This window comes from Zootoca vivipara, chromosome 14, assembly GCF_963506605.1.
Source record: "Zootoca vivipara chromosome 14, rZooViv1.1, whole genome shotgun sequence".
NCBI lineage: Eukaryota > Metazoa > Chordata > Lepidosauria > Squamata > Lacertidae > Zootoca > Zootoca vivipara.
Window position 1 is genome coordinate 21046256 of NC_083289.1, and position 18985 is coordinate 21065240.

General features: G+C 42.8%; 1 protein-coding gene across 2 annotated transcripts in view; it reads left to right on the forward strand.

The window, feature by feature from the left end:
- ADAMTS17 (ADAM metallopeptidase with thrombospondin type 1 motif 17) overlaps positions 1 to 18985 on the forward strand; it is a 164433-nt gene that overhangs the window by 29907 nt on the left and 115541 nt on the right. For both annotated transcript variants that reach the window (XM_035130683.2, XM_035130684.2), the window contains exons 5-7: positions 7763 to 7846; positions 8817 to 8974; positions 14625 to 14668. In XM_035130683.2, coding sequence (XP_034986574.1) covers positions 7763 to 7846; positions 8817 to 8974; positions 14625 to 14668 — 286 coding nt within the window. The remainder of the gene's footprint in view (positions 1 to 7762; positions 7847 to 8816; positions 8975 to 14624; positions 14669 to 18985) is intronic.

Genomic DNA, 18985 nt, shown 5'->3' on the forward strand with positions numbered 1-18985 from the left:
CAGCACTAAATGTTGGCAAACCATATCATATCTTCTTGTTGCCTCATGGGTTTAGGGGTGGGAGAGAAATTTCATTTCAGTGCATCCCTACCTAATTTGCATTTCTCCAAACAATACACAAACCAAAATGCAGCTGTCCTTTGAAATTAGTACTCCTTCAAATTCTGTGTACAAAAATGTATGTATTAGGGCAGGCATCCCCAAACTGTAGCCCTCCAGATGTATTGGCCTACAACTCCCATGATCCTTAGCTAACAGGACCAGTGGTCAGGGAAGATGGGAATTGTAGTCCAAAACATCTGGAGGGCCGAAGTTTGGGGATGCCTGTATTAGGGGAAAGTGTGCCTAAGAATGCACATATTAGTGAAAATTGCATACAAAATTGCATAATTTTAATGAAAACTGCTTTTAAAAACGTGTATATTAGTAGAAATGTGCACTAATACACTGATGTATTTTCATGAGGTCTCTTAAATAAAAATTGCAAAGTGATGCAGATGTGAATTGCAATGTGAACTGAATTTAAGATTGGGGGGGGGATGAGAAACTATGTGAAACTAAAATGGACAGATTTTCCCATCCCTACGGGTGGGATGGGAATATTGGTTGCCTCTGCAAGAATTATCTACCCCAGCTTCCTAACACAGCGTTATAAATGCCCTTCAGATTGTGTGGTATGTTCCACCACCTGCTTAGTCTGCATTTTGTAAGCAGTGTCTGCTTGGATTCTCTGTAATTTTTGATTCTTGTTAAGAGCACCAAAGAAGAGAAATTCATTAGGCTGCATCCAATGCTAGTTCTACTCAGAACAGACCTGCTGAAGTTATTGGAGATTGATAACTTCATTTATTAACTAGGACCATATTTTAAAAAGTCAAAATGCTCTCCTTCCCCAGGAAACTGAGGATGCCAAGAGTATGGGACAAGTTTATCTGCAATCCCTAAGATGTCCCCCTTTGCACCCCTTTATTTTTGCCCACATAAATGAATGGCTGCTGCTCTTATCCTGGGTAGGATCTGCTTAGTACCTCTGACAGTGCAAAAAAATAAAATATAATTGCCTCCCTTGCCTCTACTAACTACCCACCCTAATGTTAGTGTTAAATTACAGAGGTAGAACCTAGTTTTGCATTACAAATGGTCAATGAGAGCAATGATGAACTTCCACCAAGGCTTAAGGATGCAAAGAGTCATGGGTGTCTTCCTATGAATGTTGATAAATGTTCAGGTTTTGGCCTTGCAAAGTTTAGTTTCTTCTTTACTCCAACATGGCAGGACGAACAGCTGCTTCTAAAAGAAACCAGAATGTTAATTTTGGCATGTATGCCAGGATTTAAGCAAATAGAGCATTGCTGTCGGGGAGGGGGGCGGATTTATTAATTTGACTCCTTGCTATAAGGCATTACATTTACAGTCAAACCACAAAGTAAGACTTAAAATGGCATATTAGCACACTCATTATATTTATAGTTTTTTAAAAAATATGTATAAAAAGCTAGGATCTGCTTAAAGCAATTTAATATCTGTTTGTTGGGAAGGAAAGCCAACATTACAAAATATGGTTTTATTTTTGCAGCTGCTGAATGAGGATATGAATTTAGGGGTGGAAATAGATGCAACTTGAAAGAAAACAAAAATAAAAACTATTTCAAAAGACACAGATTGGATGATGGGCTCCTAAAGCCAAATCTCTGCTTTAAATGTCTTTTGAAAGCTTTGAACTGTGCCTTAAGACAACATTGACTTATGAATATATTGTTTTAAAAAATTAAATGTTCCAGGGAAACCATTATGGAGAAGTCTAGGTGCTTTCGTCTAGATCTGAGGGTCAGGTTTTGGTGGTGATGAGTGCTTTCTATGAAAGAACTAGGAGTTCAAATGCATATGGTCTGGCAGAATTATGTAGTACATTCCACCTGGGACCACAGGTGGAAAATTTCAAAAATCAAAGCCCCTTGCTGTAGAAAGCAAGTTCTAACAGCTGTCTCCCTGATTTGCTAGTTGTCTGTGTGCAGGAAGTGTTTTGTTTTGTTTTTGCTGTAGTCCTGATATTTGGGGCTGTTATGCCTATCAACCCTCAGCATTGGCTACGCTGACTGGAGTTGATTGGATTTGTAATCCCAAACCCTGGAAGGCACCAGGTTGGAGAAGGCTGGCTTGAGTCACTTGAAGGCTGGCTAGCATCTGTCTATCTCGGGAGACAATGGAGGAATGCACCTTTAGGGGTGAAGTCAAACTGTTGGAAGACTTGCTGTGGTTGCTGAGATGGGAGAGACATGTTTTTTTGCAGCTGAGGCAGATGAAGGTGTCCGGTTGTATTGCTGCTGATGCACCATTTCATTTCTTCTCTCTGTTCTGCTCCCAGTGGTCATTCCTCCTCTGGTCACTTCTGTGAATGCACAACCTGTCTGTCTCGAGGCTTTTTGGTCTTTGTAACACATCATATACATTGAGGATGCAGGGTACCTAAAAATAATAGTTATTACCCACATCATATTGTTTCAGCCATCCAGGAAAAGGGGGATGGATAATGTAATGTTAAAAATCCTTCTTCCTCTCACATCAAGCTTCCTCTCACATCAGAATGCCAAACGGCGCCTCAAGGAATAAAAGCCTTACTCCCAAAATAGAGATTAGTGTATTTTGAAGAAAAGAACAATTATTTCCGCATACAACTCTGCCTCGAAGATGCATCTGCAAGTGGAAAGACCAGGCTTAACAGGGCGATTTAAAATCCAAAAGGAAACTACAAAGGGAAGCCCAACATTATTCAAAAAATCTAACATATAAACTTTCCTTTTTAATAATGTTCAAGGGATCACTAATTTCATGTTACTGCTTGCAGCTTCAGGAGGCTCTTAAATTAATCACATGGTTTAGCAACAGCTGCAGCCACACTAAGAATATACATTTACAATTTCTTAAGTCAGCCTGTGGTCTTTCTTGAAATAGAGGCAAGTTCATTTCAAAACCAAGAAGAAAGTATATATTTGAAAAGTAATTATTTAGGTTAACCAAACAGCAGATTATTTTTAACATCACTGTTCCATAGATTTCAATATCTGGGCAGCCTCTTACCACAAAGGTCTTAGAAAGTCACTCTTAAGTTGTAGATCTGTTCTTCCATTAGGTACATCTGAAGATGACCAAAATTTGATATAGTTGGATATACTAATTACTAGTAGAGTTGCAAAGCTAGCATTATTTGTCAGTATTTTGGGAAGAGCAGGGTTTTCCTCTTGGTTGCTCAACAACCTTCTGCCAGCAAAACAAGTACAGTATATTGTCCGGCTCCCACCCCAGAATGCAACAACAGTGGCACTTAACTTCAGAGTAAGAAACAGATCTTTGTTCAGGCACAGTATGAAGCACAGGTCCAGGAGTTGTGAGGGTACATGAGGAAGACGAGTGATCCACAACGAGTGACACGCCTCTTCCTCCAAGCTCGTAAAGGGTGAGTCTGCTTTATGCGCACCTGTAAACTCCTCCTTTACAGAGTTCCAGAAAAACGTCTACTTCTGCTTCATTGACTATGCAAAAGCCTTTGACTGTGTCGACCACAGCAAACTATGGCAAGTTCTTAAAGAAATGGGAGTGCCTGATCACCTCATCTGTCTCCTGAGAAATCTCTATGTGGGACAAGAAGCTACAGTTAGAACTGGATATGGAACAACTGATTGGTTCAAAATTGGGAAAGGAGTACGACAAGGTTGTATATTGTCTCCCTGCTTATTTAACTTATATGCAGAATTCATCATGCGAAAGGCTGGACTAGATGAATCCCAAGCCGGAATTAAGATTTCTGGAAGAAATACCAACAACCTCAGATATGCAGATGACACAACCTTGATGGCAGAAAGTGAGGAGGAATTTAAGAACCTTTTAATGAGGGTGAAAGAGGAGAGCGCAAAATATGGTCTGAAGCTCAACATCAAAAAAACCAAGATCATGGCCACTGGTCCCATCACCTCCTGGCAAATAGAAGGGGAAGAAATGGAGGCAGTGAGAGATTTTACTTTCTTGGGCTCCTTGATCACTGCAGATGGTGACAGCAGTCACGAAATTAAAAGACGCCTGCTTCTTGGGAGAAAAGCAATGACAAACCTAGACAGCATCTTAAAAAGCAGAGACATCACCTTGCCTACAAAGGTCCGTATAGTTAAAGCTATGGTTTTCCCAGTAGTGATGTATGGAAGTGAGAGCTGGACCATAAAGAAGGCTGATCGCCGAAGAATTGATGCTTTTGAATTATGGTGCTGGAGGAGACTCTTGAGAGTCCCATGGACTGCAAGAAGATCAAACCTATCCATTCTTAAGGAAATCAGCCCCGAGTGCTCACTGGAAGGACAGATCGTGAAGCTGAGGCTCCAATACTTTGGCCACCTTATGAGAAGAGAAGAATCCTTGGAAAAGACCTTGATGTTGGGAAAGATGGAGGGCACAAGGAGAAGGGGACGACAGAGGACAAGATGGTTGGACAGTGTTCTCGAAGCTACGAACATGAGTTTGACCAAACTGCGGGAGGCAGTGGAAGACAGGAGTGCCTGGCATGCTATGGTCCATGGGGTCACGAAGAGTCGGACACAACTAAACGACTAAAAAACAACAAACTCCTCCTAAGCAGGTGCAACTGATCCCACCTACAACAGTGACACTTTGTTCATGGTGACAACGCTGTGTCCTGTCCCCCTGCCTCCAGCTCCTCTTGTTCAGCATCTCCCTGCTACCTAATTAATCTCTGCACACCTCAGGAGTGGGGCAGTGGGGAGAGCTAGTAGCTCTGCTTCCCCATCTGTGACACCTGGAGTTACAAGGGGTAGGTTCCCACCCTTCATCTCCAGGTGCCTGTTATCCTGCCCTCCATCAGGTCTATCTCCATCCTCCTCCTCTTCTGTTTGGGACTGCCGTGGCATGCCTAGTCCTGATGGGACTGAGGGATTCATGGCATATACTGCTATGTGACTTTAACGTAGTGCTACAATGGACCCAATATCATACCAGTCTTCAACTTAAGGAGCAGAAATATCATTATGTCCACATGGTGCCCTATGTATTCAGGCATCATTTCCTGCCCTCATCATTAGTTTTTCCTGGTGTTGCCAGGCACCAAGCCCAGTGAGGACCTCTAAGGCAGCGGAGTGCAGCCAAGCAGCTGGAACTCACTCATGAGGCAGGAAATTGCCAGCCACCACTGCCTATCAGAAGCAGCCAGTGCTTATTTCTTCAAGCATCTTGTAGGCATCAATACCTGTTAAATGAATACCTTCAGCTATTAGGTAGCTCAGAGACCGTCCATCTTCTGTATTCTCAGGGGCTGTTCTAATATCCTTACAGTTGTTCAGAAGCCAAAAGTGTACTTTGCAGCACAAAACAAACTGCTAGGCATCTATGCTTACTGAAATCTTCTTGATCCACTGGGCATCCCTTTCTAGATTGCTCTGCGGGTGTCGGCATTGCCCGATAGCAAGCAATCAAGTTACAGAAAAGACAGACGTCTCATCACAACACAATACTCTAGGATTTATGCAACACAAATTTGTGCTTTGAATTTAGTTCCCTTTGTTCGTGGGGAAGAGCATAATTCGAGATGTACAGAAGATGCTTAAGATGTGCAAATATTTCTTGTTCCTCCAATTTTTGAATGATTGATATATTCTAACATGAGGTATCTGTGCAACCAAGGAATGGGAAATACAGTTCTGGGCTTAATTACATATCTGTAAAAGAGTTGAACTGTCTAGCTGGCATGTACAGTCTGGAGATCACCATATAAACTAGTTTCCTGCTGCGTTTTTGAGCTTCCTAACTTAAGATTGTGCCATTCTGTACTCACTCATATTTCTATTCTCTTATACTGCACATGAATAACTCAAGGAAATTGCTTTTCCATTCTATTTCCTGAAGTCCAAAATGCACCATTATTTAGTTTTGCTTTCTGATAGCACTGTTCTCAGTATTTTTGACCTGCATAAACCACAGTCTTTCAACTTATTTCAATGACTCTAAAATTATATTTTGACCTCAGTGTTCCCTTTGATTATAGTGCCCAACCATCCATTTCCCTCAGAACCATCTATCTTTTTTTCCTTCAGCTGCCTTTTCAATGCCTGGTGTTTTGTTTGGTTTTAAACCCATATATTTTCTTTTTAGCCCTTGGAGAGCTTATTAAAATTTTTTTGTTCCTTCTTAGGAAGAGCTGCCTGTGGATATGCAAGTTATCAGATGAGTCAAATTTAAGGAACATGTGCTTAGCATTTGTGTACATAAGAGAGCTGGTTTGGTTTACTATGTCGGGGCTGGCAGATGTGGAGTCAAATCCTAGCTCTGGATTCACAAGGAAAGGCACAATATTTTAAACCGGGGGGGGGGCTCTATTGCACAGGTATCACAGATTGTACAGGCAGAGGAGTTTGTAGAAACTCTGAACACAGGATTTGGGCCTGTGAGGCTGCAACAAATTCAGACGCTAGTGCTACACTTCTGCCTGACAAAAAGCACTCCCCCACCAAAGCTGTTTGGGTGGGTGCAGATTTATTATACAGTACCTCCCAGCAAAGTAACACTTTCTCTTTGACTTAATTTGGGCCAGAGATGGATTTAGGGCTGGTGTGGGTGGTTCCCCTGCGCAGGGCACTAAGCTTGGAGGGGGAGCAAAATAATGCCATCACCACTTATATTTATATGGGTACCTACTGAGAAGATCAACAATAAAGCAATGGTACCAAAAGGAATTATTGTTAAAATAGAAATATGTTTTGTGAGGAGGAGGAGTCCAATTTCGCCCTCGCTCAGGGCGCCATATTGCCGAATTCCATCCCTATTTGTGGCACGGTTGCCGAAAAGACTGGACCCCACTGTTTATTTATTTATTATTTAATCCTTCATTAGAAATCTTAAAACAGCGTCCGTAGTCTGGTGTCTTAGAACTTTGAATTAGTTGCTAGTCACTAGTGAGTTGTGAGCCAAACCTGGGTTACAGTCTCCCCTAAATACAGGTAGGTAGCCGTGTTGGTCTGAGTCAAAGCAAAATAGAAAAAAATTCCTTCAGTAGCACCTTAAAGACCAACTAAGTTTTTATTTTGGTATGAGCTTTCGTGTGCATGCACACTTCTTCAGATACCAAGTATGAGTGCATGCACACGAAAGCTCATACCAAAATAAAAACTTAGTTGGTCTTTAAGGTGCTACTGAAGGAATTTTTTTCTATTTTGCTCAGTCTCCCCTAAAGTGCATTGCCCGAGGGCTACAGCTGCCATTTTCATTTTATCTTAAAGAGAGGTGAAGTAAAGTAAGCAGATTGATTCTTGTCAGGCAGAAGTTAGGTTGGGGAAGACCCATAGCTCAGCCGTGCAGCATCCGCTTTCCATGCATAAGGTCCCAGGTTCAATCCCTGGCATCTCCAGGTAGGGCTGGAGTGTACTAGCATGAAATCCTGGAATGCTACTGTCAGCCGTGTGGGCAGTACAGAGCTAGGTGGATCAGTGGTCTGATCTGCTATAAGGCAGCTTCCTGTGTTTCTGTAAGGCTGTAAAAACTACTGAGATATGTGCATGAAGCTATTTGCTTGAAAAATAGTATGCAAGTTATTGAAGTACTGTTAATGGAATTAAATTCTTTGTATTTGTGGCAAGTAGTTTAGTATGTTAGGTCATGGTCATTAGATTATTTGCTGAATAAATAGCAGAGAAACATTTTTGTTTTAGTTAACTTCTTTCAGTGGAATGATATTCTGAGCTTGTTGTCTGTTGCTGCCTTTGTTCAGGTGTACAACATGTTTCAACACCAGAGCCTTGGAGTTAAAGTCAACATTCGAGTGACTAAGCTTGTCCTCCTTCAAAGCCGTCCTGTAAGTTGCTGACAAGCTGCTGTGGTGGTGTTTTTATTTTGTTCAAAACAACTGTTTGAAATTGTATAATTTGATATGATAACCATTAAATGATAGATGGGTTAAATAAAACAGCAGTGGACAGATTGCAGAGTTCCACAACCCACGTGCCGTAGCCATCTTTGGTGAGGTCCCACCCCACCCCCACCCCCCGAAGTGAGGAAGTGCCAGTTTACCTGAAATTGACCTGTATCCACTGGTGGGCTGCAGTTAATTTTTGCCCCAAGTCTGGAAGCCCACATCCTCATATTGCGACGTCACATGTAGGCCAACTCTCCTTGCTAGATTTGGCTTCCTCTCATCCTTAAGATTGACTACTTTTGATATATGATATATGATATATTTATATATGCTCCTAGGCAGAGTAGGGTTAGAGCAAAGTCTGAAGAAATCTAGTGGAGTAGGGATGGAGTGTGGAGAAATCTGTCAGGGCACAGGCACAGCCATGGCAGAATCTGGAAACCAGGGACCAAAACTAGGGTAGACCCTGGTAGAGTATGGGCAGAACTGTAGAGAATCTATAGGGTCATGGGTGAAGCTTCCCCAGAAATGATTTTGCAGATCCCAGTGCTGGTTACTAGATAGAACATGACTTTATTGGTTGGGCTGCTAAAATACTGCTTGGCAATCGTCATCCCATTGCTCCCTGTACTAGTGCAAAGTGAAAATGCATCCCCTCTGCTTTTGCAGCAGGATTTCTTTCCCATGCAAAGTGGTCCTCTAGTCTAGGCAGCCGCCTACGTGAAAGCTAGCCCTGGTAGAGTTATTCCTCCAGCCCATATTAGTTGCCCATATGTTGTCCACATTAGTTTGCCGTGAAAGATTCTTGGTTCATGTTCTACTGATGGCCAACTCATTGCTTGCAGATTTGCCACCTGGGTTGATCCCCTCCCTGCTTTGTGTCTCCTCAATTCCTCTTTGTTTCCTGAAGGCCAAGCTGTCCATTGGGCATCATGGGGAGAGGTCCCTGGAGAGTTTTTGCCATTGGCAAAATGAAGAATTTGGTGGCGCAAAGTACCTTGGAAATAATCAGGTGCCGGGAGCACGAGATGACACCCCTCCAGTGGATGCTGCTGTCTTTGTCACCAGGTAGTGATCTCAATTCCTATTGATTGATGCCCTCCAAGACTGGCTTTTTTATTTTAGGTGCATCCTGCAACATGTTCTTGATACAATAATAGTTGCATTACTGATGGTGGATTTGTTCTGCTTTAGTTTGTTTTGTGGTGCTTCCTCAATGCTGCCACATTATTTCTGCCTGGAGGGGCTATAGGACATCAAAAGCGTGACAAAAATACAACAGAACATTTCTGGTATGAAAAGTTACCAGATTTCAGCAGGACATTGTGGGATTGGAAATAAAGCAGTGTGATTGCCCCCAAACATTTGTGGGCATAAGTAGTATTAAAAGCAGGATCACGTGTGACTGCCCTGGTATAATCATGAGCACAGGTAATCATGAATGAACAATAAAAAGGAATGTCTAGCGGAACCCACTGATGACTTGCACTGGCTCTAGGTTCTGAGAGGCTCTCCGACAAGATGCTGTCATTTGGAGAGATGGAAAGAGATTCTTAAAACAGTGCCTACCTATCCCAGAGTGCTGTATGCAAGAGATATCCATTTACTCTTTGCTCCTCACTGGGGACTTGGGCAGGGTCTTTCATTCTGTGTTGTGTCCAAAGAAGCTGGACTCCTCCTTGCTGTTTCTGTCCTGCCCTAGTGGAAAGTGGAAATGGCTGAACTATTGGCACAATGGGCTTCTTGCTCATCACTTATCCTTATTAAATGCCCAGCACTGTTATCAAGCATTGGCCATTATCAATAGCAAAACCACTCTTCTCCTTCTCTTGCACTGGCTTCTATTCATCTGCAGTCTCTTTGCTGCACCTCCTCCTTTCACTCCCACTTCCTTTCCCCATTGCAGTGCATGTCTCACCCCACTGTTATTCTCTGCCAGGTTGAATAGTGCTGCATCCTTAGCTTGGTCACCCTGCTTCATCCTTCCTAGCTTATGTTCTGGTCAGACTGCCAACACCTTAGCATGCTGGAGAGGAAGCTTCCCTGACCTCTCCTCGCAGCAGTTTTATTGTAAACAGACCTCAAAGCTTGGTGGGACAGCTTACTTTGCTTAAGATTCACAGAAAACTTAGTTGAGTTACTGAAACTGAGTTTAAACAAATATTATGTTTTTAAATGGTTCGTATGTATATTTGGTAAACCCTTTTACGTGAAAGGGTCACAATATTTCCAAAGACATATGCCAGCCAGATGGTGGGATGGGGAGAGCCATATTTTTTTCCCTGTGTTGCATTTCCCCCTCCTTCATAATCCACCCTTGGTGTCGACATAACTATTCATTTTTAAGATTCAGGGTGATTTGCAAACCAAAGACAATTAAAATAAAAGAACAGTTTTAAATGGTCAATAGAGCCTCATGAAACAAAGTTGAAATCTTATCACAGAATTAACAGCTGAGCTTAAAGTCCCTACAGGATGCGAGAGGTCTTGTTGTTTAGTCATTTAGTCGTGTCCAACTCTTCGTTACCCCATGGACCAGAGCACGCCAGGCAGAGGAGAGGTCTTAACCAACTTCAAAAATATCAAATGGGGCTGGTCTAATGCACGTTCTTCAGCAGGAGGATCCTCAATGAGGTTGCCACTGCTGAAAAGTCCTGACTTATTACAGTCCAATTTCAGAATCCCAAGGCACATGGATCAGGGCCCCTGTGATTATTGCATATGGACCCCTTTGGGTAGCATTGCTGGAGAAGCAGGGTATAGAAATTGCAAAAAAAAGTGAGAGCAGGTGATACCTTAGATTCCCAGATTTACCTGTGCTTTAAATTAGTTAGCACCCTTGCTTCAAAATGTAACATTACATTTACATTACATTACATTACATAATGTAAATTAATTAACACTCTTGCTTCAAAATGAGGTTAAGTGCTAACCTCTTGTTCTTCTTTGAACCCTGTAGCTGAGGTGTGATGGGATTCTCTGATTTCTCTCCCCACTTCGATGTGAGCTTTAACACACACTCAAGCACACAATATAATGTTGAGAGGGGCAGCAAAGGTCCAGTATTTTACCTATTCTCCTTCCTTACCCACTGGGTTGATTTACCAAAGGGAATGCCACATGTACTTAAGCATTTGGAGCAGCTGGTCACACAGGGAAAACTTGGGACACCCTCCAAATTATATGGATTTGGAGAAGTTTACAGAAGTAATAATAGATGGGGCGCTCCAGCTGCCACTGGTTTGGATAATGGACTCAAAGATTAGCTCATTTTGTGAGAGAATTGGGCATCATACCAATGCAGGGCTTCAGCAAAACCACATCCACCCTGCAAAATAAGCCAGCGCTGTGTTGCCACAACCTTTCCCTTCCTGTACTGTATATCTTTTTGCCTTTTCTTGGGTCCTGTTTGAACTTTCCCCTGCATAGGAAAGGACAGTGTGTCAGTTGGAAGATTTCTTGGCTCAACTCTTTTTGGTTTCTATGGCACAAAAGTTAGCATTTTCAGCTAGGTGCTGCAGGCTTCATCATTAAACGTTGGCTTTCAAAGTGCATGTATATGTCCCTGGATGCTCCCCAGTGTGTCCAGTTTGGAAGGGCTAAGCCAGGAAAAAGCAGGAGCTGGTTTTTCAACAGCTGCAGCTGCTAGAGTTAGCATAAGAACTAAGCTCTTAAGGGTCAGCCTCTAAAAAGGAACTTTTTTTCTGGATTTTGTGCAAAAGGCTATGTTTGTTTGGGCAATGGAGGAGCCAAATGCAGCTTATCTCTGGGAAGCTGTATTTTAAATTTCTATTTATGTGATTGCACCCCACCTTTATATCATGTTGTAACATAAGAAAAGCCAAGGCAATCTAGACCAGCATCCTGTTCTCACAAATGCCCCTGGGAAGTCCAAAAATGGAATTCTCCCCAACTGTGATTCCCAGCAGCTGGTCTTCAGAGGTATACTGCCTCTGACAGTGGAGGCCCAACACAGTAGTCACCAGTAATAGCCGCTGATAGCTTTATCCTCAGTGATTTTCTCTAATCCTCCTTTGAAGTCGTGCAGGTTGGTGGCCAACCCTGCCTCTTCTACAAGGGAGTTCCAAAGTTTAACTATGCACTTTGTTTAGATGAAGGGCAGTAGTAGTAGTAGTAGTAATAATAATAATAATTTCACCTTTGCCCATTGCTTTCTGCAAGCTGTCCTGAAGCTAGAGGGTGGGGGCACAATTAAAATGGTTTTCTGAAGGATGAAGGAAAAGTTTTCATAGGTCTGTGCAGAAACTACCCTGAGATATTTCCCTAATCTTATCAGAAATTCTTCTTTTGCTGCCCTTGAAGTTCCACAGATGTTTCTCTTCTGCAATAATTAAATTCACCTCAAAATGTCAGTTCTGGTGAGATTTGCCAGTAATTCTATGCTAATTGCTGAAAAAGAACCTTTATTTGATGTGCTCCTTCCTTCCTTCCTTCCTTCCTTCCTTCCTTCCTTCCTTCCTTCCTTCCTTCCTTCCTTCCTTCCTTCCTTCCTTCCTTCCTTCCTTCCACCACACCTCTCTACACTGAGCTCCCTGTATCTTATCCCTCTCCCTCTGCACTGGCTGCTACTGGATCTGATCCAGTATAAGGCAGCCTCCTTATGTGGTCCAGCCCTCTTTACCACCACATTCAGCTGTGTGCATATATATGGCCTCTGAGCCATTCTATCACAGAATATGGCTAGTGGTGGACCAGGGTTCAAATCTTTGTTGTTATGAGCAATGGCCAGCAGATAGGCTAGGGATTTTGCAGCTGAATCAAGTTAAGATTGTAGATGTGGAAATGCATTTTTGTAATGCTCTCACACTCTTGCACATACGGACATAAAACACCCGTCTATAAAAAGCTAGGACATTAGGGAGAAAGGTTTGGCATAGTTTTGTAGGCTACTAGTGGAGATTAGTGTAGACACAGCTCATAATTCTACCACCTCAGTCAACCTCCTCATTCTGCATAATGTAAATACTCAGCTAGCTGGCTACATTTTCTTTTTCTGCTCCCCTTCCCGCTGCCACTTTAAGAGCTCCCCGCTGGACCATTTGGTGTTGAGGGATAAGATGATTTTGCAGTCCTGTCAATCAATCACAGCTGTCTAATTTTGCTGCACTGTTTTCTAGTGTGGAGCAGTGGCATTTAGAGGGGAGCATCCAGGGAATTGCCTGGAACCACCAGCTCCCATTGTCATAATTTTGGTACCAGAGTGCAAGAGGGAGAAATGTCGTGTTTTTATTTGCTAAGCTAGCAAGCCCCTTAGGGGAAGAGGCTTTTCCAGCCGTGGCCTCCCGCCACTTACTCAAAGTTCACAATAAAAGCATCTGTTTGATTTACCAGTTTATATAACATAATAAATCCTTAAATAAACTTCTGTCGAGCTGGCTCTGGGAACTCCTGTGAGGGTGCTTGCGCCAGCTGGGTCAAGAGCAGAATGTCATCAGCCGCCTTGTGGAAAGGCTTGTATTTCAAGCATTTAGATGCAGTAGAGCAGCCCTGGATTCCTTTGGTTCACTGGTAGCAGCTTAAGAGTTTCTTTTGCTTCAGCCTGAATTAAATCTTTTTTGATGACTCTCCTGAAAGAGAAGCCTGGAGATGGCTTTGGGGAGAAAGAAAAATGAAAGCAATGGATTGACAGTGTGCATTTAATAAATTTTAGTTATGATGCATTGAATCGCCAAGTTGTAAAGATGGGCAGAGCATGGTTAGTGCACTAGGAATGGATCTGGAAACATTTTAACTGTATGGTCAAAGTTGGGTTGGAGGGATTGATTCTGCGAGTTTGCAGCAAAAGCTGGCCTTGGATAGTGCCAGCTGGATGTCACAACAATATGCCTCCTTTCCCAATCCCTGGAGCAACTGTTTTTAAAAACCCAGCCAGATGGGTGGGGTAAAATAGTAAGAATAATGCTTTCTAAACATATTAGTAGTTTATTCCATTTTATGAAACAAACAGCATACAATAGTTAAAGGGAAAGTTCAAAAACATTAGAACATTACGTTCATAGCTTGAAATTCTCAAACATCTCAAATATTTTGGTTTTGTTAAAAATTAATTGGAACAAAGTAACGAGGTGGGTAAGTCCACCTAAAGCCAGAGGACTCTTTTTTTGTCCTGAGGGCTGCATTCCCTCTTGGTCAGCCCTCTGAGGGGCCACATACTGGCGATGGGCACAAGCAAGGCGGAAGTAGGCATGGCTATCTACTTGCCCATGCTCAAATACAGCACACACATCCAGCGTATTTTCTTGTACACTCAAGCATGCGGGCACACGTGCGCACACAAAACTTGGACAACATTTAATGGGGATTAAACAGATTGACAGAGGATCAGTTCTAGCAGGGCTCTTCTGATGTCTATATACACTCATGCGCCTGCACACTAACTCTCTCCTGCCCCAGCAATTACGTCATGGGGGAGAGCATTTCAGACCAAATTGCTGTGGGGAGGGTGACCTCAGAGACTGCAGCTGCGGAGAATGCCCCTGAAAATGCCACCCACTCCCGGGTACCATAATTAAATTTAGAAAGGTTTTCTATTCGCTCCGATAGAGCAGTTTTTCAAAGCCTTATCACTGTGTGTTTAGTGCATATATAAATGTGCAAGACTGCATTCAATGGTTTTATTATATGTATATGCTTATTTTAATGAATATGTTGTGCATCATAGCCTTTCATCTTTTTAATTGCTGTTTATTATTTTTAGGACAGATTTTTGTGTCCACAAGGATGTGCCCTGTGACACTGTGGGTAAGTAACTGAGTGATTACATTCCATTTTTATGAGGGTTAGTGAAACCAAGGCACTTAAGATGGTGTTGGAATCCAACTCCCATCAGCTCCAGCCAGCATGGCCAGTGGTAAGGAATGATGGGAGTTGTAGTCCAACAATATCTGGAGAACCACAGTTTGCCCAGTTCTGATCCATATTGCCTTTATTTTATATGTGGAGTTTTCTGACCAAGCTCAGAAACCACTGTCACTAATTCCAATGCACATAAAACATTATAGATAACTTGCAACTTACGTGCATTTAACTTGTGCGCATTTAGCTTTACCTGCTTGGCAATAATTATAAAAAAAAATTAAAGGGAGCAGAAAGAGGGTTGGGCATGCGGGCAAAAAAAGTTTGGCAATGTCACCCACCATTTAACCCAATGTGTTTTGACGCAGGGTAACCCCAGCGTAAGTTGACTCGCCTGTACGTAATGCATTTGCATATTCATATTTATTCCCTCAACTTTTTCTACACAGTGTGCTAGACCTGGCAATTGATTCATCTTTGCTTAATTGGTTTGACCTTGTGACACTGGAAATTGTAGAACTGTGGAGTGAAGCTGCTAAAGCGATCAGCATCTGGGTTAACTCTTGCTAAACTGAACTATTCTTCATTGTAAATAAGAAATGAATGTCCTAAAACTGCAGCTTACAAGGAATAAATCAGAGTACTTTGAATGAAAATGCAAGGCAATTAAGGGAAAAAGTAATGTTCTTTAAGAATATCATGTACTTCTAGAGCCAAAGCCTGATAATCATCTATGTCCCATAGACTGGGAGTGGGGAGCATTTTTTCAAGCTGCCTTGGGGATTCTAGAAAGGTCAAATATAAATGTTTTAAATAATAACATGTGATAGTTGAGGACTCATAGTTGAGTATAGAGTATTTATGGTATAACTTACATAGTTCAGTTTAGTTGGGTAGGAGCAAAACTCCAGTCCTTAGAAATATGTATTTTGTGTGAAGACTTTAATGCATGTTTTGGAGAAGTAGATATTTTTTCAGCTTTAATATTTCCCTGCCATACCTGCTTTCTGTTAACATTATAGCACTAAGCATATTTTCTCAAAAGTAAGTCTCTCTGAATTCACTGGGATTTATGCCCCCCAAAAGTGTGTTTAGGATTATAACTGTAGACTTTATCAAATACTCAGTTTGTGTTTGCAGATTTTAGTACAGTCATAAATGGGAGGAATTTGGAAACTTCCACTAGTGACTAACTAACTTTTTATGTACAGTACCTGCATGTATCATCAGTTGTAAGCATGGTTAGCTTAAAACTATCCAGCTTCAGTAACTATGGTTGAAAGTTAGCCTTTCTGAAACTAAGCAATTTGGTCTGACGTCAGTATAAGGCATCTTCTTATGTTCCTAATGAGCTCAATTCCCTCTTCAGCTGCCCAGAGAACTTTTATGTTAAGTTTCAGCGCACAAATAACATAAATTAATTAATTTTAAAATGATGGCTAGGCACAGTGGCCAGTGTTTCTGTGTACCGGTATTCTCCATTCAACTTGTATTAACCCAGATATATCTAATGATCCAGATTCTGCACAAACCGAAGTATTTTCTTGGAAGCTGTGCTTGCTGGAGAGAGAAAAAAATGGCACCAGGCGGCTTGCATTTGTATTTTGGCAGGGTGTGCTTGCTGGAATGGACTGCTCAGGGAATGGAATTCAACTGCCAAGGTAGCTTTGAAGGTTACATAATGACTCAAGCAAGCTCAAAAATAGGGGGGGGGGGGGAATATGTAGGTATGTATATGCGGGATAAGACTGTGCTGGCCCCTCCAAGAATCAGAACAACCACATTTGTGTTGGAAAGAGTCTGCTGGCACTTAGTGTATTTGCTCAATTGGTTACCTGGCCGCAAAGGACAGCTGAATTCTTTCTTTATTTGAAAAGAGAGAGAGAGAGAGGAGGATTTAATGGGAAAGGCATGCAAATTTCTAGCAATAGCATTGTAAGCAGCAAAGAACCCACAGCCTCGCCCGCCCCGCCCCCCCCCCCCCACTGAAATGCAGGCGGCCTTGCTTTTATGCTGTTCAGGGTTCCCTGTTGACAGAAGCTAGTTAAACAGTCTGTGGGCTGCAGCCGTCAGCCCTCAGCCATATCTCTCGTGTTGTGACTTGAATCAGTTCTCCTGTTTCCTGCTGAAATCTCTGTTCCAGCCACGCTGCCTTTGCGCGAGCCAAACAGTGAGAGTTCAGCATCTCGCTCTTAATATCCTGTGGAAGGAGACTGGACGAGCTTTGCATAGCTTGTCAGAGTCTAACCTTGTTTTGTAGGCCAGCATGTTTGTAACCCTTTGCGGGTTTTAGGGCAATCTCCTCTGCTCTTGCAGACCGGAATGGAAATGTTAGACATGAATTGAGTTTAAAGAGTCACAACTTTGTTGTAATAGCAACTATCTGCAATTGGATGACCTTAGCTTAGGTCAGGCATCCCCAAACTTTGGCCCTCCAGATGTTTTGGCCTACAACTCCCATGATCCCTAGCTAAGAGGACCAGTGGTCAGGGATGATGGGAATTGTAGTCCAAAACATCTGGAGGGCCAAAGTTTGGGGATGCCTGGCTTAGCTATTTCCTGGGGGCATCCCTAACCTTGAGGATAAAGCTGGGAGAAATTCCTGCCCTCTCCCCATTTGAGTGATGTCACCAGGCACTGGATCTGAAAATTAACTCATCTGTGACTTTCTTCAGCCACTTGCATTGAAGGCAAGTCAAGAGAGGCTGCTGGATGCTGGTCAGCATCATACAGAGTAGAGGTTGGCAACCTTATCCGAAGACGGGCCGGTCGATGCGCCGTCCGTCGGAGGATGGGCCAGAGCGTGTGCGCACGCGTGCTCTTCTGGGTCGGAGGAGGGCCCGTGAGCATGCGCACACGCTATTTTCAGTGTTCCTCTGACCCGATGGTAAGTGCGGGGGGGGGCAGGGGGCACCATGGGCCGGTTAGAGGAGCCTTGCGCCTTAGGTTGCTGACCCCTGATTCAGAGGGATGATTCCTCCAGAGCCCCAGGACAGCTTCCCCTTTCATGTTCCCTCAGACCAGTTGGCAATAAAGGATAGATCAGATAAGCATCCCTTCACCCTGAAGAGTTCACCAGGGCACATTTTCCTAGACTGGATCTAGGCACATCAAAAAGCAGTTCATGAAAATGCATTGTAAACTTCCTACAGTAATGGGAAATCACATTGGTGAAAGACGGGACTCCACAGTGCCCTCTGGTGTCACAGTGTTATAACGCAATAAAACACCTTTTCTTTACTAATGTAGCCGGGTCCCCTATTCCCCCTCTGCTTGCATACCCGTTAGTCGTTACTGATTTTGAAGCCAACTAGTCCAATTAAAATGCCTCCCTGTCCTGGGATAGGAACATAGGAAATTGCTTTCTATCAAGTCAGACAATGGTCCATAGAGCTCAGTATTGTCTGCTCTGGTTGGCAGCATCTCTCCAGAGCTTCAGATAGGGGTCTCTCCCAGCCTTACCTGATGATACCCGGAGAGCTGGGGGATTGAACCTGGGACCTCCTACATGCAAAGCAGATACTCTACCACTGAGCTACGGCTCTTCCCCCATGAAGGAGAATGCCTATAGGGAGCCCTCAAGCAGAACCTGAGTACAACAGAACATTCAAGACATTGAGGGGGCAGGGAGCAATGATGACTGCCAGGACGGAGCTGGTGAGAGTACTTCCACTGCCATCACTAAATGTTTTGCCCAGCCCCTCCCCCAAATCAATGAAGTAGTGTCTGGCTCATCACCTCTTCCAATTTTCCACCAAAAGTACTCATTTGAGAATTTTCAGCTCAGCCCTAGTTTTATTGTGTGCTATATATGGTTCATATCTTACCTCAATGGCCAGTGTGTCATTCCAGCTGCAGTTAAAAATGCCCTCCCTTTGCAGTTAGCCATTCAAAACTGCCAAAGTTTACTACATGGTTGTATACTGATATAGTAAATCTAATTGCTGTCCTTAACTGGGAGAGGTAATTTTGGTTTTGCTCCACCCTGTTCACTTTGCTAGAATCTTTGAAATAAACATTTTTAGCCTTTTTGTGCCTCAGTATCAGCTTGCAGAATATTGTCTACCAAAAGCAACCAAATTCCAATTTCATTGTGATTTAAAGCACATCCTTTACGTATCTCAGAAAGCAGGCAATCGTATATGCAGTTGGACTGGCTGAAGACACAAGCCTAACTGATGTCCAGCTAAGAAACTTCAGCCAAACAAATGTCAACAAAGGCTTTTTGGAATCCTTCCCAGCTACTGGGTGTGTGAGGCATGA